Source organism: Hemiscyllium ocellatum, chromosome 23, assembly GCF_020745735.1.
Source record: "Hemiscyllium ocellatum isolate sHemOce1 chromosome 23, sHemOce1.pat.X.cur, whole genome shotgun sequence".
Taxonomy (NCBI): domain Eukaryota; kingdom Metazoa; phylum Chordata; class Chondrichthyes; order Orectolobiformes; family Hemiscylliidae; genus Hemiscyllium; species Hemiscyllium ocellatum.
This window is the reverse complement of record NC_083423.1, coordinates 17,806,983-17,830,594: the sequence shown is the minus strand read 5'-3', so window position 1 is coordinate 17,830,594 and position 23,612 is coordinate 17,806,983. Positions and strand designations below refer to the sequence as shown.

Sequence of the window (23,612 nt, the reverse complement as noted above, 5' to 3'; positions counted from 1 at the left end):
GCTGGGCATTCCAAGTCCTACTGCCACCATCACCTTCTGGGCTAAAAACTTCACCTCAAATCCCCTGTAAACCACCTGACCTTCGCCTTAACATTATGGCCTCTTCTTATTGACCCTTTTGACTTAAGGCAACAATTGCTTTCTTTAGTTTTATTTCTACGGTTCTCTGCCAAGCAGGGATGTTAATAAATAGAAATTGGTTTGAGGAGTCCAAGTGAGGGACAAAGGACCTCAGCTCGGCCACTAAAGTTGAGAAAAATATGACGAGATAAGCAGGATGGCCTCGCATTTATGTAACACTTGATCATGGGGAATCTGTGATTTACAGACAATCAAAAACTTTGAAGAGTAATCGCTGTTCAAATAAGTAAGTAGTTTGAAGGAAGTTGGAAACCTTTTAATATTTGCTGCCAAATACAGCAATCTGATAATGTATCAATTAAGGGACAGATATTTGCCCCTAATTTTGGTCCCTGGTTGGTCCTTTTTTTTTGTGAACATTTCATCGACTAACTCCTCAGGCAGTTTATTTAGCGTTTTAGCTTAGGTCATATATGTTCACTTGGGAATTATTTGAACTTGCCTTTCGAAATGATATCCAAATCTTTGTTAAAAGAAACTAATCACGTTCACAAAACTGAAAACAAAAATCTATTTTACCCCGCTTTAAAATTCAGATTTCCAAATCATGATATTGTAAACCTTCACCAAAGTATAGTCAAGACTGGAATGAGACAAAACAAACTTCTGTGGTTGTAGATCAGGATATATTCAGAAGATGCAACGATCAGCTTTCAGAAACTGAATTCTTCACGATTGTTGTGTTTCTCAGCTTTGAAGCCCAAGGAAAGAATAGTCTAGTGCTGATCCTTTGTTTGACAGGTTGAGGATGCACGTGGGTCAGTGATCGTCATCAATTGGAAGAAAAGTGTATAGGATGGTGTGTTTAAAGCTAAGTTAGAGAGGGCATGGTGACAATGGGATTTTGTTAGCTGACCTCCTGGAAACGTTAACCTTTCTTGTTTCCCACAGGGATCTCCCTTCAGTCCTGTCCAGAATACGTCTTTGTACAGTAACAACATTGGGAATGCAGACAGCTCCAGCCTGAGAGCTCGATATCGATCTGCTCCTTCTGTGTACAGTGCACCCCTCACTCGAGATGAATGTCTGACTGATATGAAGTCTCTGGAGAAATTCCTTCGCTCTGAAGAGGAGAAACATGGTCGCAGTCAGTTGGGTTAGTTGAGGCTTAATCTGTTCTTAAATTACTTTACAGCACAGAATTTTAATTATACCAAGTAGGGAGGAATCCAGAGGCCACAGCCTGATGTGTACAGTTAAGTCCCCCTTAAAAGTTTCATGTTGGTAATTTCATAGGGCCTGTGTTGATGTTTAGTTTGTTTTGTCAAAGTAATTGTTTTTTTCACATTGGGTCTGCAGTGGAGTCTAATGATATACTTTAATGTTAGTTTGGAGTGGCCTGTTGTATTGCCTCACCCTCAAGTCACTGTTGAGAGGGAGGTTTGGTGAGCTGGAGGTAAGTGGAAAGACTCTCAAATTTTTTGTATCTTTTTTGACGTTGTTTTGTTTTTTAAAGTGGCCTCATTACTGAATATACGAATTTTGCAATGCAAAGTGTATTATTTAATTTTTTCAGCTGTGTGGGCATTAGATGAGCAAGAAAACGTTGAGGGAATTAGGAAAACCAAGGGGAAAGGCCTTCAGGAATGGGAGTACAGTACTTCCACAGAAGACACATAGCTGACACATGTAATTGCTTTAGTGCACTAATTCAGACACTCGCATGCATAATTACTGAGAGAAAGTGAGGACTGCAAATGCTGGAGATCAGAGTCTAGCGTGGTGCTGGAAAGCACAACATGTCAGGCAGCATCTGAGGAGGAGGAAAATCGATGTTTCGGGCATAAGCTCTTCATCAGACATGAGGCAGGTTGGCCGAGGGGCTGAGAGATAAATGGGAGGAGTGTGTGGCTGGGGGGGAAGGTAGCTGGGAATGTGATAGGTAGATGAAGGTGTGGGAGAAGGTGATGGGTCAGAGAGGAGGGTGGAGCTAGATGTGAAAGACGATGGACAGGTCAAGAGGGTGGTACCTGGTTGGTGGATTGAGACTGGGATAAAGTGGGGAGAGAGGAAATAAGGAAACTGGTGAAATCCACATTAATCCTGTGTGGTTGCAGGGGCTCAAGACACAAGATGAGGCATTATTTGACCTCAACCAATTTGAGCTGAGGTCCATTCCACTTTCACAGTCTAGACACACCCTAATTTCTAAAAATGTTAACCTTAAATTATAAGATTGTACAGTTCTTTGAATTCAAAGTTCAGAGCGATTATTTTGGTAAATTGGATGATTAAGTTTCTAGCTCTCTTTCAAATCTATTTGCACTTATTTCATACATGCACAGGAACACCAGAATGTACATCCAGTAGCAGCAGTCCTACCTCCTTTTGGAACTACAGCCGAACCACAGGTGACTATGCACAGTCACTACGCAAGTTCCAATACCAACTCGCCAGCCGTTCCCAGGCCCCATCTGCCCACAAGGATGACACTGATCTGGGTTCCAAACTACTTGCAGAAGAGGTGTGTCATAATTTCTAGATGTTTGTGCTTAACTTCAGTCTCGCCCGATGGCATGTCCTTAACAATGATCTTGCTCTTACTGAGGAGCGTGTGATCCTTTCTTAATATTGGACTTTACTTTTTTTTGGCTGCAGCTGAACATGTTGGCATTCAGGCCAGTTGTTCTGCAATTGCAGCATGTGGTCAGTATCCCTGTGCAGCAGTGTCCACGTAAAATGTGTAACTTGGACATTAAATCTGTTCAGTCACACTCATTCAGCATGCTACAAGTATGATGTACTCAGTCTACTGTTCGGTTAGGTATGTGGTGTGCTTTGAAAGCTGACACTCTGTACTGTATTCTCAGGCTTTTTGGCAGTAGTTTTTTCTGCTTTCATGTTACATTGAAACTACAGTGAGCAAACAGGCCACTGGGTCCGAGCAATCCTTGTGGAGATATTAGGAAGATTGCTTAGAAGTGTTTTTCTCCAGATGTTCCAATTCAACTTAAATTTCAGCCAACAATTACAATTTAAGAAGAGGGACAATTTTCTCTTCTGGCAATAATGAAATAGTAAATCTACTTTGCCTTCCTCTGGCCAATATTTCACGACGTGAAGGTTCATTTAAAGATCATTATGTCTTGTCGTGCTCTTTAATTTCCATATATGTAAAAGGAGTCCATAACTCTGTGACTGAATGGGTAGAGATGGCAAGCTATCTATGGAGTAGACATGTGCCTCAACATCTTTGACTTGCCTTGGCTCCATTTCCCTTGATATCCTTGTCCAGTTTAAAAGAAAAGCTGTTCTTCTCAGCCTTGTTCTGAGTGGGAAAGAAGGTAGGCAGGAGAGTGAAAGGTGCTGAACAGAATAATCTGCCAAAAGTGGGGTTTACAGCCCACCACCCAATGGATGGCTGGACTGGTGGAAGAGATGCCCCACAATCAATCCCAGTCTGTGTGAGGGAATGCCACAACAGCAGCCCCAGTAGGAGGGTCTGGTTGTTTGGGTGCCTCATAGGGATGGGGCTTGGTTGTAATGGCGCTACTTTTCTCCAAGTGCCTGAAAATCTATGTCTACCTCTGGACAAGACTGCATTTTAGAAAAGGCACTCTTGGAAGCTGCTGGCACCCAACTAGGATCAATCATGGAGACAAGAAGGGAGTGGAAATTTGTTGAGTTGTGGGATTGACCATGATTTGAATGCTATTCCTCTACTTTATAGGTGTGGATTAGGCTGAATATGAGTCGACAGCAGTTGGACCTCCTCGATTCTTGGACAGCCAACCTGAGGAATGTAAGTAACTGTTCAGGGCTGTTTGCTTATTTGGAACTTATGGCCCTCTTTCAGCATCAACAGCCATCAGATTCAAGTGAAAGGACCTAGTTTGGCCCAATCTTCTAGTTGTGGGGTCTAGTCCGAACCCTTTTCACTCCAGTTTAAAGGTACCTCTTCCGATTTCTCTGGCTGTCAAGATTGAGAAATTGGAATATCCCAAGTTGAGTACTTTGACAATGTCTGCGGAGGAGGATATAATTTTGATGTGGAGATGAATATAGGGTTGAGGAAGCTGTTGTCTGAACCATGTTTATTTCAATGTACTGATTTCTGTTTTTCTAGAACACTTCTCAATTAATACACCCAAAAAAATTGTGTATTTAACCAAGACTTTCCTTATTACCTTCATAACATTTCTATGTTAATAAATATTAAATGTTGGCAGGGCTACTTCCTTAAAAACTTTCAGGAGTGCATGGGTTCCAGCTCGAGTTACAGGTCTGGATATATTTGGTGTATTCACATGGAATTTTTCTTAGCTGATTCCTGCACTCAGCAAATTATCAGAAGTAGTCCCAGGTGATGAAAGTTGGCTTTTTGTGTAACTCTGTATGAGAACAGGAAAGGGTCACCTGTACAAGATAAGGGAACATTTACACGTCCATTTTGTTGCCATTGGTCATTTGAACCTCTTCATCCTAGTTTGCTGCTTTTGCTCCATATCTCTGTATATTCTGTTTCCCAAACATGTGTCTCGTGTAAACTTTGTTTTGATGGTAACATGGGGCAAATTGCTCCACATTTGATTAACACTGCAGAGATGTTTGCATGGCTTCCTTTTATTTGATATGACTTGGACTTATTGTGCCCTCTTATGTTTTGTCCATATGTAGTGGATCAATGAGACAATTTTGAATCGTTTGGTCAGTGAGATTGACGGTGTGAACACACAACTGAGGAGATTGGGGTGTCCCGAGCTGCAAGTAGGAGGTATGCATGTTCTATAAGGATGTAAGTGCCCCCCAAAGCTTGCCATCTTTAAGTGGCAATTAATTGAACCACACCAATCAAAGAGATCCCATGAAACTTTCCTGGTCTAGATAAGTTTGCTGATGTCGGCCCAGATGGACTGAAGACTGCAAAACTGAAAATGTGTTGCTGGTTAAAGCACAGCAGGTCAGGCAGCATCCAAGGAACAGGAAATTCGACGTTTCGGGCCAGAGCCTGATTCCTGATGAAGGGCTCTGGCCCGAAACGTTGAATTTCCTGTTCCTTGGATGCTGCCTGACCTGCTGTGCTTTAACCAGCAACACATTTTCAGCTCTGATCTCCAGCATCTGCAGACCTCACGTTTTACTTGAAGACTGCAAAAATTCAGTGACCTGTGGGGTTTGAGGAAACGTGAAAATTCTGATTAGATTACTCCATGCATTTGCCAGATTGTTACAGTGTGTAACTACATAAATGCCTCCATGTAGCATCGCTTTTTTTGGTTGTGATGGAATGGGATAAAATGTGGGGGGTGTTGTTTTGGTCTTTGTTCAGCACCTGCCCATTGAATTCCCTATAGAACAATCAAAAACAGTATTACAGGAGCCTCTGGCTTTGAGAATTTTGAGTTGTATCTGAAATAAACCCTAATGGTTGACTAGATTATCATTTTACCTTTCCTCAGAGACCAGTATCAGCAGCCTAAGGCAAGCAGCTTTGGTCAGAGCTCCCCAGATTCCAACACTAAATATAGTTGTCCAGTACTTGGACATCACTTCAAATCAAGAGTACCTGGTGGAGAGGATCAAAGGTGAGCATTTCTATTTGAACTGTTCTTCATAGTTCAGTTACAGAATTGTTATATTGCAAAAGGAGGTCAATTATGTCTGCAATGTGTCTCCAGTGAGCATTATGATTTGATGTCATTTGCCAGCCTTTCCTCCTTGCTGTTGTTTTGATGTAAGTAATCATTCTATGCTTTAAGGAATGTCTCAATTTCCTCTGTTCCCCACCACCACCTAGGCAGTGTAATCCTGAACCATTCATTGTGTGAAAAAAACATTTCCTCTGAGCATGTTTGTGATGTTTGCAAATCTGTGCTGTCTTGTTTTATGAGTAGGAACTGTTTCTATCTATTTGATCCAAAACTCCATGATCAAGAAAACAGCTATCAATGTCTTTGTTGCCTTCTGACCAAGCAGAACAGTCCTGACACCTCCAATCTATTCTCAACTGGACTTTGTCACTCTTGAAAGCATTTTTGTAATTCCCTTCTGCACACTAAAATACACTCTATACATTGTCCAGCTCTAGGAGGCTAACTACAATGTTTCACCTTTGGTCTTACCAGTCTCTTGTAGCTTCAATATAATTTCTTTGTTCTTGAACTCTCTGCCCCTGTCAATTAAGCACAGGATACTATGTATTTTAACTGCTCTCCACCAGTCCTATCACCTTGTTATCTTTGCAAACATACAACCAAGTTCCTCTGCTCTACACCCATTGAGTATTATAAACCCTATTTCATATTTATCCAAATGCATCACCTCACACTTCTTTGTATTGAGCTTCATTTGTTACCCATGTACCCACATTTTGGAGTTCTACACTGTCATCCTTGCTATTTAAGATGCTTTTGTATCATCTACAAACTTTTGAAATTGACCTCTGCACATAGAGTCATAGTCATAGAGATGTACAGCATGGAAACAGACCTCGCAGTCCAACCCATCCATGCCGACCAGATATCCCAACCCAATCTAGTCCCACCCGCCAGCACCCGGCCATATCCCTCCAAACACTTCCTATTCATATACCCATCCAGATGCCTCTTAAATATTGCAATTGTACCAGCCTCCACCACTTCCTCTGGCAGCTCATTCCATGCCCGTACCACTCTGTGTGAAAGAGTTGCCCCTTAGGTCTCTTTTATATCTTTCCCCTCTCACCCTAAACCAATGCCCTCTAGCTCTGGGCTCCCCGACCCTAGGGAAAAGACTTTGCCTATTTACCCTACCCATGCCCCTCATAATTTTATAAACCTCTTTAAGGTCACCCCTCAGCCTCCGATGCTCCAGAGGCAAATCTGAATCATTAATGAATGTCAAGAAAGGTAAGGGGCCCAATATTGACATCTGGGAACCTATTCCTTGGGTCTAACACTGCTATCCCCAGTGCAGATGTTTGGGGAAATGTTGTAGAGGGCAGGGAGTTTAAAATGTCTGAAATGTCTCTAGCCATGCTACTTTGGTCATTAGTCATCTCTATTGAATCTTAGAGTCCCATTTAAATGGCTTGGTTTGTTGCAGAGCTTGCCCATGGTGGTTGTATGAGCTCCTTCCGTTGGAATGGAGGAGGAGAGTACAAGTCTCGGAAATGGGACACAGACCTTCCCACTGACTGTGCGGTGAGTACCAAAGCAAGAAGAGGGCAATGCTTTTCTTGTGCATATTTATCATCTTTCATCACAGAATTTCCCTATGTGGGTTTGTTAATTAGTGTAACAGAGCCACCCGTGGGTACGTGAGCAAGAATTGATACCTTTTTTGATTAGTTTCCTCCTCTCTGCTTCTTAACAAAGGCCTGCTCCCCTGGTGGCTGATTTATTTGGATTGGGAGGGTTTAGGGCTTGTGATTGAATTGGTGACATCTTTTAATGTACATTATACTATACTCATTGAGCCGTCCACTGAATATGTGTACAATAAGATAGCAAAATAGTAACATCTTGCATTCTAAGGAATCTTCACTGTCTTGAGATTAGAAGAAGGATCATGAAGGATGGATTTTCATAGCGTTTAAAAAGAAGGCAAGAGAAAATGAAGTGAAGAAATTTACAACAGGAATTTCAGTGAATTAGGCCAAGTTGCCAATGCTTGAATGAAGGAAGGGACAAGAGGTAGAAGAACAAATGGTGTGGTACTAGGTATAAACTGGAGGAATTTGCAAACTAAACTCTTGATGCTTTTTACAATGGAGTTCACTGCATGTTTTTTCCTCTAGTGGATTTGTTAATAAATAGCTTGCATTTTTGTAGTATCCTTTGTGATCTCAACAGTCAGGCATGACTTTGAACCAGTGAAATGTAGTCACTGGTGAGGTGCAGCAGCCTATTACATACAAGCTATCAAAAATACCTAAGAAATAATGACTGGTTTAATTCTGTTAATGTTGGTGAAGTAACCCCCGGAAAACACTTGTGCTGCGCTTTGAGGGAATGTCACATGAGAAGGTGGAGAATTTCTAAGTCTGATCCAAAGGAACTTTTGACACTGCAGCATTCCTTTATTAGTGGTACTGAAGTGCTGACTGGCATTTTTGTATTTGGGTCTTTGCACTCAATCTTGAGTACTCCACCTTCTGGCTTGTAGAGAGAGCTAACTCTAACCCAAGTCTATGCGACAGTGTTGCAAATCCATGTGAAGGTTTAATGTTGCTGACCTGACCCAAATGAATAAACAAAGTCACCAGTTCAAGCCCAGTTGTGTCCAGAGCAAACTTTTTGCACCCTGAAGAACAGATTTTCCAATTCAATCTGAGTTAATTAATTCTCCCTAGTTCTCAGTTTATCTCTCTCTATTTCCTTAGATAAGGATCAATTATATAATATCAATGATATAATAGCTGAACCAAGGTAAATAGTTGCCGGTCTGTAGTTGGCATTTAAGACCAGGTCCAAGAATGGTGGGGATGAGAATATCAGTCAGTATTTCCACTCTTGTTTCCTGTTCGTTTGAATCCTGCCAGGATGGAATGGATAACGTATGGGAGTTTAGCACTGATATTTCCCAGAATCATTAAAAGATAACGCAACTGCAATACTGGAGATCTGAAACAAAAATATGAATTACTGGAAAAACTCAGCGGGTCTGGCAGTATTTGTGGGAAGAAAGCAGAGTTAACAGTTCAACAAATCTGGTGACTCTTCAGAACTAGCTGGACTCAAAACATTAACTCAGTTTTCTTCCCGCAGAGAGCAAAAGTGAGGACTGCAGATGCTGGAAGCCAGAGTTTAGATCAGAGTGATGCTGGAAAAGCACAGCAGGTCAGGCAGCATCCGAGGAGCAGGAAAATCGACGTTTTGGGCAAAAGCCCTTCATTCCTGATGCTCAGATGCTGCCTGACCTGCTGTGCTTTTTCTTCCTACAGATGCTGTCAGATCTGCTAAGTTTTGCTAGCAATTTTAGCTAATCACCAGTGTAGTTGAAGCCAGGCTTGACCCCTTGAAGCTGAGATGATTAAATGACAGATTTGGAGGCTTTTGGAATCTTCAGAGATTTCAATAGCTGTTTTTCTTTTTTAAAAAAAAAAGGTTGATGGCAGAAATCAGAGGGCAACGGTGAAGGGGTGGGTGATGGGAATTAATGAGTTACTTTATAGAACATAGAACATTACAGTGCAGTCCAGGCCCTTTGGCCATCAATGTCGTGCCAACCTGTGGAACCAATCTGAAGCCTCTCTAATCTACACTATTCTATTCTCGTCTGTATGCCTATCCAATGACCATTTAAATGTCCTTAAAGTTGGTGAGTCCAATACTGTTGCAGGCCCCTACCAGTCTGAGTAATGAAACTACTTCTGACCTCTGTCCTATATCTATCACCCCTCAATTTAAAACTATGTCCCCTCATTCTAGCCATTGCCCTCCCAGGAAAAGGCTCTCAATATCCATCCTATCTAACCCTCTGATTATCTTTGATGTCTCAAATAAGTCACCTCTCAACCACCTTCTCTCTAACAAAAATAGCCTCAAGTTCCTCAGCCTTTCCTTGTAAGACCTTCCCTCCATACCAGGAGAAAGTGAGGACTGCAGATGCTGGAGACCAGAGTTGAAAAATGTGGTGCTGGAAAAACACAGCAGGCTAGGCAGCATCCGAGGAGCAGAAGAATCGACGTTTCGGGCGTAAGCCCTTCTTCAGGAATGAGGCTGGTGTGCCAAGCGGGCTGAGGTAAAAGGTAGAGGGGAGGGGCGCTGGGAATACGATAGCTGGAAGGAGATGAGGGCGAGAGGCCAGAGAGGGGGTAGGGGCGGAGAGGTCGGGAAGAAGATTGCACGTCAAGAGGGCGGTGCTAAATCGGAGGGTTGGGACTGAGATAAGGTGGGGGGAGGGGAAATGAGGAAGCTGGAGAAATCTATGTTCATCCCGTGTGGTTGGAGGGGGTTCCTAGGCAGAAGATGAGGCGCTCTTCCTCCAGGAATCGTGTGGTCAGGGTCTGGTGATGGAGGAGGCCAAGGACCTGCATGTCCTTGGGAGTGGGAGGGGAAGCTAAAGTGTTCAGCCACGGGGCGGTTGGGTTGATTGGTGCAGGTGTCCCAGAGGTGTTCCCTGAAACGTTCCGCAAGTAGGCGGCTCCTCTCCAATGTAGAGGAGACCACATCGGGTGCAGCGGATACAGTAAATGTGTCTGTAAAACAGACATTTACTACAAATCGACTGACTCACACAGCTACCTAGATTACACCTCTTCCCACCCTGCCCCCTGTAAAATCGCCATCCCATATTCCCAATTCCTTTGCCTTCAACGCATCTGCTCCCAGGAGGACCAATTCCACTACCGAACAACCGAGATAGCCTTCTCCTTCAAAGACGGCAATTTCCCCTCCGACGTGGTCGATGATGCTGTCCGCCGTACCTCTGCCTTTGAACCCCGCCCTTCCAATCACCACCAGGACAGAACCCCACTGGTCCTCACCCAACACCCCAGTAACCTCCGGATACATTGTATCATCCTCCGTCATTTCCGCCACCTCCAAACAGACCCCACCACCAGGGATATATTTCCCTCCCCACCCCTATCAGTGTTCCAAAGAGACCACTCCCTCCGCGACTCGTCAGGTCCACACCCCCCCCACCAACCCAACCTCCACTCCCAGCACCTTCCCCCTGCACCTACAAGAAGTGCAAAACTTGCACCCACACCTACGTCCTCACCTCTTTCCAAGGCCCCAGTGGATCCTTCCATATCCGTCGCAAATTCACCTGCACCTCCACACATCATTTACTGTATCCGCTGCACCCGATGTGGTCTCCTCTACATTGGGGAGACAGGCCGCCTACTTGTGGAACCTTTCGGGAAACACCTCTGGGACACCCGCACCAACCAACCCAACCGCCCCGTGGCTGAACACTTCAACTCCCCCTCCCACTCTGTCAAGGACATGCAGGTCCGTGGCTGCCTCCATCACCAGACCCTGACCACACGATGGCTGGAGGAAGAGCGCCTCATCTTCTGCCTAGGAACCCTCCAACCACACGGGATGAATGTAGATTTCTGCAGCTTCCTCATTCCGCACCCCCCCCCCCCCCAAAAAAAAACGTTATTTCAGTCCCAGCCCCCGGATTCAGCACCGCCCTCTTGACCTGCAATCATCTTCCCAACCTCTCCGCCCCCAATCCCTCTCCGACCTGTCACCCTCACCTCCTTCCACCTATCGTATTCCCAGCACCCCCCCCCCCCCCCGCCCCGCCCCTACCTTTTATATCAGCCCGCTTGGCACACCAGCCTCATTCCTGAAGAAGGGGTTATACCCGAAATGTTGATTCTCTTGCTCCTCAGATGCTCCCTGGCCTGCTGTGTTTTTCCAGCACCACACTTTTCAACTTCCTTCCATACCAGGCAACATCATAGTAAATCTCCTCTGAACCCATTCCAAAACTTCCACATCCTTCCTATAATCTGGTGACCAGAACTATACGCAATACTCCAAATGTGGCCACACCAGTGTTTTGTACAGCTACAGCATGATCTCATAGTTCCGAAACTCAATCTCTCTACCAATAAAAGCTAATACACCATATGCCACCTTAACAACCCTTTTCAACCTGGGTGGCAACTTTCAAGGATCTATGTACCCGGACACAGATCTCTCTGCTCATCTACACTACCAGGAATCTTACCATTAACCCTGTACTCTGCATTCCTGTTATTCCTTCCAAAGTGAATTACCTCACACTTGGCTGTATTAAAGTCCATTTACTACCTCTTGGCCCAACTCTGCATCTTATCTATGTCACTTTGTAGCCTACATCACTGTGTACAACTCCACTGACCTTGGTGTCATCTGCAAATTTACTAACCCATCCTTCTATACCCTCATCCAAGGCATTTATAAAAATGACAAACAGAAGTGGACCCAAAACAGATCCTTGTGGTACCCACTAGTAACTGAACTCCAAAATGAATATTTCCCATCAGCCACCGCCCTCTATTTTCTTTCAGCTAGTCAATTTCTGCTCCAAACTGCTAAATCCCCCTCAATCCTATGCTGCCTTCTTTTATGCAATTGCCTACCATGAGGAACCTTATCAAATGCCTTACTGAAATCCACATACACCACATCAACTGCTTTACCTTCGTCCACTTGTTTGGTCACCTTCCCAAAGAACTCAATAAAGTTTGTGAGGCACGACCTACTCTTCACAAAACTTGATTATCCCTAATCAACTTATTCCTTGCTAAATGATTATAAATCCTACCTCTTCTAACCCTTTCCAACACTTTACCCACAACCAAAGTAAGGCTCACCGATCTATAATTTCCTGGGTTGTCTCTACTTCCCTTCTTAAACAAGGGAACATTTGCTATCCTCCAGTCTTCTGGCACTATTCCTGTAGACAATGACCACATCATATATACTGGTCATCTTATTATAAATAGTAAACACTGGGTTCATTAAATTTTATTCAAGCTGTCTCCAAGGCACAAACTTGCGCTTTTTATTTTAATAGTGGAAGATGAACAATGTGCTTGAACCTTGGCAGGATATGTTAAACTTACTGGCTTGTCAAGAAACAGGGACTGGAATTACTCGTAGCTCTATTCCTGCACTTCAACAGAGCTCAACTCTCCTACAGTCATGTTGTCAGTGGGTAGGATGTAAAGTTGGTGTTACATTTGATCATCCAACACATTAGGTTGAAATTGTCCCCCTATTAATCAAGAATGCACTGCCTGAATGGAAATTTAAAGCTGATTCAGTAGTCCCTTTCAAAATTATTTGGATAAATACTTGGTGGAATAATTTACAGGACTGGGGGAATAGAGGGGGGCAATGTGACAACACAGGAAGTTGTTCTGAAGAAGGAATGAATCCCTGGACTTTATAATTCTTACTGTCACAAGCACGGCTAGCTGGGTTCTCTGGGAACTAATTGGCTGCAACCCTGACTGACCTCTCCGCCTTCATTCAGGGTTGACTCTAACTGAACTGACGTTGAAAACCCAAGATCTTCCTGGTGTCTTTGGCTCTCCTGTTCATTGCCTCTAGTGAATCGAGTTTATCCAATCTTGTGCTGAGCGTCAGCTTTACTGTTTCAGCATATAGTATGCTTCAACCTAACTTGCACTTGCTCTCTGTGCTGCGTTGGGACAATGGTGCAGCCCTTTCTCAAACATTTGTTGATTTCTTCTTTCAGATTATAATGCATATGTTCTGCACTTATCTTGACTCCAGGCTGCCTCCACATCCCAAGTATCCTGATGGGAAAACATTCACCTCCCAACATTTCATTCAAACTCCAGATAAACCAGGTACTTGTAGCTGATTCCTGTATGCTGGTAACGCTGCTAGTTGAATTGTTTCCATGGAATTGCATAGAACAGCGCAGAAATAAGCCACTTGACAACAGCATGCTATTATAATGCAAAGCTGTCTATTGTTCAGTTAACAAATGTGAGAGTTTTTCCATATAGTGTGACATCAGGTGGAATGGTGAGTTGATTTGTTTTTGAGGGAGGAATATAGATAAGGGCATCAGGAAAACTTACTATGACCAACACAAAAGAATTTGCATGTGTAGGAAATATTTTTATTCCAAGTCAGATTTAAAGATGACACCCCCAACAATCCATGCACTGCTCCCTCAGTACTGCAGGAGATGCTAGCCTGAATTAAGTGCTCAGACCGTACAATGGATCTTCGCTTCAGTTGTGTTTGAGCCCACCTTAAGCAATGTGTAGTTAATTATTAATAATTTCTTCTTGTACCTTTATGTTGTAATAAGAAACAGTTATTCACTTGTGGTTAATTATTTTCTCTGGTTGCTAATTCTCTTTGCAGATATCACGAATGAGCATTTGTTCTGTATACATCAAAGCAACATCAATCCTCCTCACTACCAGCTCATCTACCATGGACAGGTGTATAATTTGCCAAAGGTACCCAAAAGATTGAGTCTCCTCCTGAATTGGGAAAAAAAACTTTCCTTCTCTTGAACCCTGTCTAGGGGATGCAATGAAAAGAACAAAAGTTGACATTTAATTGTGATTTATCCCATCATCCTTTTGTCATCACCATTTGCCAATCGTGGATTTTAAAAATTATTTTAGAGAGCTGTAGCTCTGTTTGCAAAGAAGGATAACACAGCAGTCGGATGAGTGACTGTTGAATGCTGATGCAACCACCAGGGGAACGTTCTGCTCCTCTTAGTGCCACACAGAGTTCCCAGAGGAAACTTCAGCAGTGTTGGCATGTATTATAAACTCGCCTGCTGTAACTGGACTTGAACCCCAACAACCTTCATTTACTTGGGTGTCATGTCACTCCTGAACCTCAAGCCTCCGAAGTTGATCCTTAGTTTGGTTCAGCATTGTTGGAAGAGTGGAAATGCTGTTGTTCAAGGTTAGAAAGGGAGACTTAGAGTCACAGAGATGTACAGCATGGAAACAAACCCTTCCGTCCAACCTTCCATGCCGACCAGATATCCCAATCTAGTCCCACCTGCCAGCACCCAACCCATATCCCTCCAAACCCTTCCTATTCATATACCCATCCAAATGCCTTTTAAATGTTGCAATTGTACCAGCCTCCTCCACATCCTCTGGCAGCTCATTCCATACATCTATCACCCTCTGCGTGAAAATGCTGCCCCTTAGGTCCCTTTTATATCTTTCCCCTCTCACCCTAAACCTATGCCCTCTAGTTCTGGACTCCCTGACCCCAGGGTAAAGACTTTGTCTATTCATCCTATCCATGCCCCTCATGATTTTGTAAACCTCTCTAAGGTCACCCCTCAGCCTCCGACACTCCAGGGAAAACAGCCCCAGCCTGTTCAGCCTCTCCCTGCAGCTCAAATTCTTCAACCCTGGCAACATCCTTGTAAATCTTTTCTGAACCCCTTCAAGTTTAACAACATCTTTCCGATAGGAAGAAGACCAGAATTGCACGCAATATTCCAAGCGTGACCTAACCAAATGTCCTGTACAGCTGCAGCATGACCTCCCAACTCCTGTACTCAGTACTCTGACCAATAAAGGAAAGCATACTAAATGCCTTCAGTATCCTATCTACCTGTGACTCCACTTTCAAGGAGCTATGAACCTGCACTCCAAGGTCTCTTTGTTCAGCAACACTCCCTAGGACTTTACCATAAAGTGTATAAGTCCTGCTAAGATTTGCTTTCCCAAAATGCAGTACCTCTCACTTATCTGAATTAATCTCCATCTGCCATTTCTCAACCCATTGGCCCATCTGGTCCAGATCCTGTTGTAATCTGAGGTAACCCTCTTTGCTGTCCACTACATCTCCAATTTTGGTGTCATCTGCAAACTTACTGACTGTACCTCTTATGCTCGCATCAAAATCATTTATGTAAATGACAAGAAGTAGAGGGCCCACACCGATCCTTGTGGCACTCCACTGGTCACAAGCCTCGGTCTGAAAAACAATCTTCCACCATCACCCTCTGTCTTCTACCTTTTTGAGCCAGTTATGTATCCAAATGGCTAGTTCTCCCTGTATTCCATGAGATCTAACCTTGCTAGTCAGTCTCCTATGGGGAACCTTGTCGAACACCTTACTGAAGTCCATATAGATCACATCTACTACTCTGCCCTCATCAATCTTCTTTGTTATTTCAAATAACTCAAGTTTGAGAGACATGATTTCCCACACAAAGCCATGCTGACTATCTCGAATCAGTCCTTGCCTTTCCAAATACATGTACACCCTGTCCCTCAGGATTCCCTCCAACAACTTGCCCATCACTGAGGTCAGAGTGGTCTATTGTTCCCTGGCTTGTCTTTACCGCCCCCCCTTAAACAGTGGCACCATGTTTGCCAACCTCCAGTCTTCTGGCCACTCACCTGTGACTATCGATAATACAAATACCTCAACAAAAGGCCCAGCAATCACTTCTCTACCTTCCTACAGAGTTCTCGGGTACACCTGATCAGGTCCTAAGGATTTATCCACTTTTAACCGTTTCAAGATATCCAGCACTTCCTCCTCTGTAATCTGGACATTTTACAAGATGTCACCATCTATGTCCCTACAGTCTAAATCTTCCATATCCTTTTCCACAGTAAATACTGATGCAAAATACTCATTTAGTATCTCCCACATTTTCTGTGGCTCCACACAAAGGCCGCCTTGCTGATGTTTGAGCGGCCCTATTCATTCCCTAGTTACCTCTTTGTCCTTAATATATTTGTAAGAACCCTTTGGATTCTCCTTAATTCTATTTGCCAAAGCTAACTCATGTCCCCATTTTGCCCTCCTGATTTCCCACTTAATTATACTCTTCCTGCCTTTATACTCTTCTAAAGATTCACTAAATTTCTCCTGTCTATATCTGACATATGCTTCCTTATTCTTAACCAAACCCTCAATTTCTTTAGTCATCCAGCATTCCCTATACCTGTCGGCCTTCCCTTTTCACCCTGACCGGAATATACTTTCTCTGGATTCTTGTTATCTCATTTCTGAAGGATTCCCATTTTCTAGCCCTTTACCTGCGAATGTCTGCCTCCAATCAGCTTTTGAAAGTTCTTGCTTAATACTGTCAAAATTGGCCTTTCTCTAATTTAGAACTTCAACTTTTAGATCTGGTCTATCCTTTCCATCACTATTTTAAAACGAATAGAATTATGGTCACTGGCCCCAAAGTGCTCCCCCACTGACACCTCCGTCACCTGCCCTGCCTTATTTCCCAAGAGTAGGTCAAGTTTTGCACCTTCTCTAGTCAGTACATCCACATACTGACTCAGAAAATGTTCTTGTACGCACTTAACAAATTCCTCTCCATCTAAACCTTTAACACTATGGCAGTCCCAGTCTATGTTTGGAAAGTTAAAATCCCTTACCATAATTACCCTATTATTCTTACAGATAGCTGAGATCTTACAAGTTTCTTTCTCAATTTCCCTCTGACTATTAGGGGGTCTATAAATACAATCCCAATAAGGTGATCATCCCTTTCTTATTTCTCAGTTCCACCCAAATAACTTCCCTGGATGTATTTCCGGGAATATCCTCCCTCAGCACAGCTGTAATGCTATCCCTTATCAAAAATGCCACTCCTCTTCCTCTCTTGCCTCCCTTTCTATCCTTCCTGTAGCATTTGTATCCTTTGTATTTATACAGCACTTTTCATAACCACTGGGCACCTAAAAGTCATTTTAAAGTGTTATAACAGTGGAGGTGGTGATATATTAACAATCTCACTGGACTATGTGTTCTGCAGAGACCATTCCCTCTGCGACTCCCTTGTTAGGTCCACACCAACCCACCCTCCACTCCCGGCACCTTCCCTTGCTACCGCAAGAGGTGCAAAACCTACGCCCACACCTCCCCCGTCGCCTCCATCTAAGGCCCTAAAGGATCCTTCCACATCTGACAGAGGTTTATCTGTACCTCCACATATGTCATCTACTGTGTCCGTTGTGTTCGATGTGGACTCCTGTAAATTGGGGAGACAGGATACCAACTTGAGGAACATTTCAGAGAACGTCTCTGGGACACATGTACTAAACCACCCCACCACCTTGTGGCTGAACACTTCAACTCCCCCTCCCACTTCACCAAGGATGTGCAAGTGGGCCACCGTGTCTTTTTGGGAAGGAAATCTGGCATCCTTACCTCATCTGGACTATATGTGACAGTAGATCCCTAGCAATGTAGTTAAGTCTTAATTGCTCTCTGAAATGACCGAGTGAAATACTCTGTTAAACAACAACTTGACAGTAACACCTACATCCTGTGAAATAATATTTTTGTAAAATAGAAAATAAGTGTCATAAGGTTCCACAAATAGCAATGTGATAATTACCACGCAATTAATTTGATGTTTTGGGGATGAGTATTGGTTGGAACATGGGGTAGAATTTGCTGCTTCTCTCGGAAATAATGTCCCGAGATCTTTTGCATCCACCTGAGGGACAGTTGAAGTATAAAGTTAATGTACAGATTTAAAAACAGAATTAAGTTTTATGTTCAAGCTTGGAATGATCTTTTATTTTGCAGGACAGGAGCAACATGTTCCACACCATTCTGATGTTTTTATACATAATTAAAACAAAGGAGTCAGGAATGTTGGGGTATGTGGTTATTTCAGATTTTGTTTGAATTCTCCTTAAATCACTTAGTAATTAAGATAAATTCTGCTTTATCATATTGCATTCATAAAGATGGCCACTTTCAATCTATCAAAAACTCTGCTGTAACAGGACTTAAGCCCACTCTAAAATCTCCATTCTAATTTTCTTGATTTTCCAAATTGCTCAATGAAAATTTCTGACTACCCACTGAAAGAGGGAAATGAAGGCAAGTAGTTTCTACCTCTGCCTGTATCAAGCTGTCTCATAGAAGCATTGGCTTAGAAACTAGGAGCAGGAGTAGGCCATTCAGCCCTCTGCTCCGGCATTCAGTATGATCATGGCTGATTCTGTACCAAAATGCCCTTCACACTTTCTCCCCGTACTCCCTGATGCCTTTAAAATCTAAAAATTCATCTATCTCTTGATTGTATCCAGTGATTCTCCTCAGACTGATCCAAGCTTCCAGCAATTCTGTGAACAAAATCAGGGAAGATGTACGTGTTAAAGATCCTGAGATCCGTGCAAAATTTACTTTCCAGTTCCTGTCAGCCTCTCCAGTTTTGTGAGATCTTTGCATGCAGCATATTGACAGTCTGGCAAGCAAGGCCACAGTCCTACATTTCGAGATAGCCCGGTGAATGTTACTGAATCCACCTATTTTTAAACTTCACAAAGATGTTTATTTTTCTCAATACCTCAATGCATGTGAGCTATTTGCCTGAGTCTTCCTTCTAGGAGAAAGTGTGGACTGCAGATGCTCATTCCTGATGGTGCTTATGCTCTAAACGTCGATTCTCCTGCACCTTGGATACTGTCTGACCAGCTGTGCTTTTCCAGCACCACACTTTTCAACTGAGACTTTCTCCTCAATTTTTTTCATTTCTCCCTCCTGTTTTTCTCCTCGTTCAGTAGGCCGTCTGACTTTGTTCAGAGTTTGGAATAATATTATCAGTAAAACAGTTAAATTCAGGGCAGTTACCTTAAACTTTGCAGGTGAGTATGGATGAATGGAAGGAGGCATTGTAACTAGGAGGCTCTGTGCTGACAATAATACACTGGCACTTGCCAATCTTGGTAATCATTGATGATCAGTCAGGATTGTGTCCCCTTTCCTGCCAAACTGTTTGCAGCATTCTGTGCATAGACACTCAGCCAGATCAGCTAACGTAAACCCAAGATAAACTGGGATTTCTTAGTTTGTGTGGTATTTGATACAAGATACAGAGGAGCATTTATCTAGTTAGCCACCAGGTGGTGTTCAGGGGTGGTTAATTGGTTTGGAGTCTCTTTGGATAAAATACTTCTGTTCAGTCAATCATTGTTTATTCTTCAAACCAAAGTCTGCTCTCTCTTTAAATGAATCAAGTTTTTCTCATAGTATGATTTGGCAGCTAAGTAGAACTGTAATAGTTTGGCATGCACTGTGACCTTCACGTCCTCTGTCACAAAATACTTCACAATCTTTTCAGATGCAGCAGTCAATATGTGCACAACAAGCTCTCACCATCTGTAAATGAGATATGATCAGATCGTTTTGAAATTGGTAACTGTGGCTGTGGGCAGAGTGTCAGTTAGGACACAAGCAGAACCACTTATTAGATGCTATCTCCTAGTGCATTGCTTTCTCAATTCTGTATTGAGCTATCAGCCTAGCTAATATTATATGCATTCCTTTATAAGGGCTGCATGTTCTGGAGTTGATTAATGGGGGAATGTATCCTGGCGTTAGTTACTTGCCCAAATACTAAGAAAACCTTTTTTTTAAAAAGGACTTTGCATCAAAAAATTAATTGGTTATTAATTGTCCTTTTGAACAAATATTATAATGCAATTTGCATGATCAATATATACGTAAGTTATTTATTTTGTTTTTGTATTAACAGGAGAGTGAATCTGGGTTTGTCTGGAGTGAACGTTCTTTGGATTTTTGGAGAGTAAGGAACAATTGCCAGGAGATGTAACTGAACATATGTATTTGATTTGTGCAGAAGTTGAACAGATTCAGCATTTTGGCACCTCACTTCACTTCTACAATCCCCTTCTGGCATCCCATCATCTTTCTTCTTGACCTTTCTTATACTGACAACTGACAGAAATGTGGGGCGCTGGACCAGAAAGTCTGAAGACAACATTAGAATTTTTCTGTGAACCTCCCTGAGGTTGTGTGCTCACTAAATGTTTGTCTGGCTGCTGTGCAGCTGCTTCAGTACCGAGGGACTTTTTTTTTTCAAAACGAAAGCTTTTATCGCTCCTAATGTTTAAAGGAAAAGGCCTCTTTTATAATGACCAGTGGATGTATGTAATTTTCATGCTCTTCAAAGCATTATGTGAAGTAGTTTTACTGCTGTATTTGTTATGAAAGAAGAGTATCAACTCCTGTCAGCATCGTAGTATTTCTGTTTGGCCAAAGGAATTGTTGTACAGAGCATCTGAGGATGGGAGAGACAGAACTTGTTTTTTCTTTGCTTGTCTGTAAGTGCACAGAATAATGCCTCAACCTACTGGAATAATGGCACCACTGTCCTAGGTCATGTGTCTGATCTTGCTCTGTTTTTATATTAATGAAGTTAACTCCTCCATGCTGAAACTTTTATTCATATTTTTATATACTGAACAGCCTGGATGCAAGTATTGTGCAAATTGCTTGAGTTGGTGGGGTAGGTTGTCAAAACATATTCTGTTTCACTTTATAAATGCCTGCATAAATGTTAGTGAAAGCAAGAGACTCACCAGTTTTACTGGGAGCTGATGGGTAAAGGCAAATACTGGATGCAGTCTCAGCTCTGTCATCAGTTCAAATCGTTGTGATAAATGTAAGCTACTCTAAAGGTCCTATGTATTTAATGTGGGCTGCTTCAGTCTACCTCCCAGTAGATCTAAGTTGCCAGCACATAATTTGTCCTTCCCAGTTCAAGGAGTGGTTCATCTGATGTTGCTGAAGACCTCTATCAATCCCCACAATGGAAAGGCACTTTACTCTGAAACAAATCTAGAAAGTACTGGACCTGCATATCGGAATTGTGCTCTTCCCCTCAAGCCGCTTGCTCTCCTTCAGTGGTGACTACAATTTTGTAATATTATTGAGCAAGTTCAACTGACTGTCATACGTCAGAGATCCTAATAGATGTTAGATATCTTTTCCATGATAAATACCAAAACCAGGTCTGCCTTGACATTCAGTTCAAGGTTTGCATGAAAGTGAGTTGCTCTATTTAAAGAAAACTTGTACTCTATGCTCCTCTCCATTTTGAGCAGCACTAACTGAAGCACTGGGTTGGCTTGTGAAAGCAAAGTAGTGTGCATATTGGAGATATAAAATAAAAACAAATTGCTGAAGAAACACAGCAGGTCTGGCAGTATCTGTGAGGAGAGAAAGTGTTAAAGTTATGAGTCCAGTGTATCTTTTTGGAATGGAAGGAGAGTGGAATAAAATTTTTTCATACTGTTGACAAAAGGCAAGGAAGGAAGAGGAGAAGCGAGTGGAACAGATAGTGAGGTTCCCCACACTAAATGACAGAGATTGCTAATTGTAGTCCTTTGGCTGTTATGGGCAAAGCTGAGGCCTTTCGAACTATCTGGTTTGGTCAACGACAACATCCCCCCCCCCCCCCCCCCCCAAAAAAAAAAGAAAAAGTCTTCATTCACTCCTGAAACTCTGGCTAGACTCATATCCTGATTTCCTTTCTAAACAGCCAGGACCCTCTGTTGCAAGTGATTAAGCATGAATGGGATTGGTCCTCCTGTAACTGCTTCTCAGTGCCCACTATTGAGTGTTCTGCAGTCCTTTGGGTGAATAGCTATTTGAATGAAATACTGACTGATGTCTGTGAAATTCAGTTGGTGCCCTCTGGGAGGGATATTAAAGAGCAATTGTCACTCATTCAGAGTGGCAATGGAAGTGGCTGGTGTGGAATATGGGAAAAATATCTCTGGTGTGATAGCGGGCACTCTGCTGATGTTGTGACTGAGCAGTGAAGTGGAACTTTACATTTATCCTAGTCATATCTGATCAAGGAGATTCTGAGGGGCACTACCAGGAATGTAACTGCATCTAATGAAGTTGCTAAGCTTGGCTGAATAATGTAACAATGTTAGATTTGATACTGATGGGCATTTGTCTTGGAGATTGCTGTCTCTATTTTTCTGAAGGGATGTGAAAGTGGTATTGAAATGTGGGATCTATTGATCTTGGGACACTGCAGATACTAATTTTGGAAATTTGTAATGTAATGGCATTGTCATGATTTCTACTTATTCTTGTAACTATCCCAAAGAATTGCAATAATTTACAGATATTCATGTGTTCTGGTCTCATCAGTTTCTTCTACTTATGTGTTTCATTGAAGCCGGCCCTGAACTGTACATGGCAAAGGACTGTCTTCATATAGCAGACAGCAGCATGAGACAGAAGAGTTAAAATATAAACAGAAGATCAAACAGCAGTAACTAATGATTTGCCAGTACTAAAGGTTGCATCATTAAACTGGCGTGGATGAAACTATTGGAGGACTGTTGGAAATTAAGAATGGCAACAGCTCACCTTGTTCACTATGGAGTGCTGGATTTACAACACGACATTCTACAGCCAACATTCTCATTGGACTCTGGCCAATCATTGACAAATAAACGGAAATTCAGCTCTGCTATTTACCATGTAATAACAGATCTTGAAACAATCTTGTCATTGCAGTTACAACCAATCAGTACTCACAAAATGCAGTTTCACTTTGTTCTTCAGCTCCAGTAGGGGCAAGGGAAAGATCCAATAACTGGATAGTGCACAAATTTAAAAATATTATTTTTCTGCAATGTTATGACATCATTGACATATCATTCTGTAATGTTTAGGCATTGATAGTTCCAGTATTTAAGAGTAAAATGTTAATATGTTTGATTTACTGAAACCCAACACTAGTAGTGTGAAACATCAGCGGCAGTTATGTTGTCCATTGCTGAGAATCACTATTGGTTGTGATGAGAAACATTGGGCAAGGCATAATGTGGACTTGTTGTTTTCGGGGTATCTTGTGCATCTGAGCAAGCAGAAAACAACACCTTATTCTTTCGCACTCTAAATATTATACTAATTATCAACTTATGTGACACATTCCAGCTGTAGTAGGTCTTCAACCTACAAGCCACAGACTGGGAAGTGGAAGTGCCAGCAACAGAACGAAAGTGACACTTTTTCCCCAGAGAGAGAAAATAGGCTCAGAAGGCTTAACCTTAAACCAACAAAATTACTAGTATGGGAGTTGGAAAAGATCTGGGCTGGGAGAAGCCACTAAAAGACTGCACCCTGATGAATAGCAGCTAATGTCCTGTTCAAAAAGGGAAATGGGGATAATCAAGTAAACTAGACTGGTGAGTCTGATGTTTGGGATGATATTGGAGAGAATTCTTATGGATAGGATTTATGCACACTTGGAAAAGCATAGAC

At 42.5% G+C, this 23,612-nt stretch overlaps 1 protein-coding gene across 1 annotated transcript in view; it reads left to right on the top strand.

The window, feature by feature from the left end:
* The window catches only part of tmem209 (transmembrane protein 209), a 30,453-nt gene extending 7,680 nt beyond the window's left edge, over positions 1 to 22,773 (top strand). The window contains exons 5-14 of the mRNA XM_060842733.1: positions 1,033 to 1,237; positions 2,427 to 2,605; positions 3,812 to 3,883; positions 4,759 to 4,855; positions 5,541 to 5,666; positions 7,165 to 7,262; positions 13,273 to 13,387; positions 13,917 to 14,014; positions 18,099 to 18,172; positions 20,056 to 22,773. Of these exons, the coding sequence (XP_060698716.1) occupies positions 1,033 to 1,237; positions 2,427 to 2,605; positions 3,812 to 3,883; positions 4,759 to 4,855; positions 5,541 to 5,666; positions 7,165 to 7,262; positions 13,273 to 13,387; positions 13,917 to 14,014; positions 18,099 to 18,172; positions 20,056 to 20,110 (1,119 nt within the window). The 3' untranslated portion in view covers positions 20,111 to 22,773. The remainder of the gene's footprint in view (positions 1 to 1,032; positions 1,238 to 2,426; positions 2,606 to 3,811; positions 3,884 to 4,758; positions 4,856 to 5,540; positions 5,667 to 7,164; positions 7,263 to 13,272; positions 13,388 to 13,916; positions 14,015 to 18,098; positions 18,173 to 20,055) is intronic.
* The last annotated feature ends 839 nt before the right edge of the window (positions 22,774 to 23,612 follow it).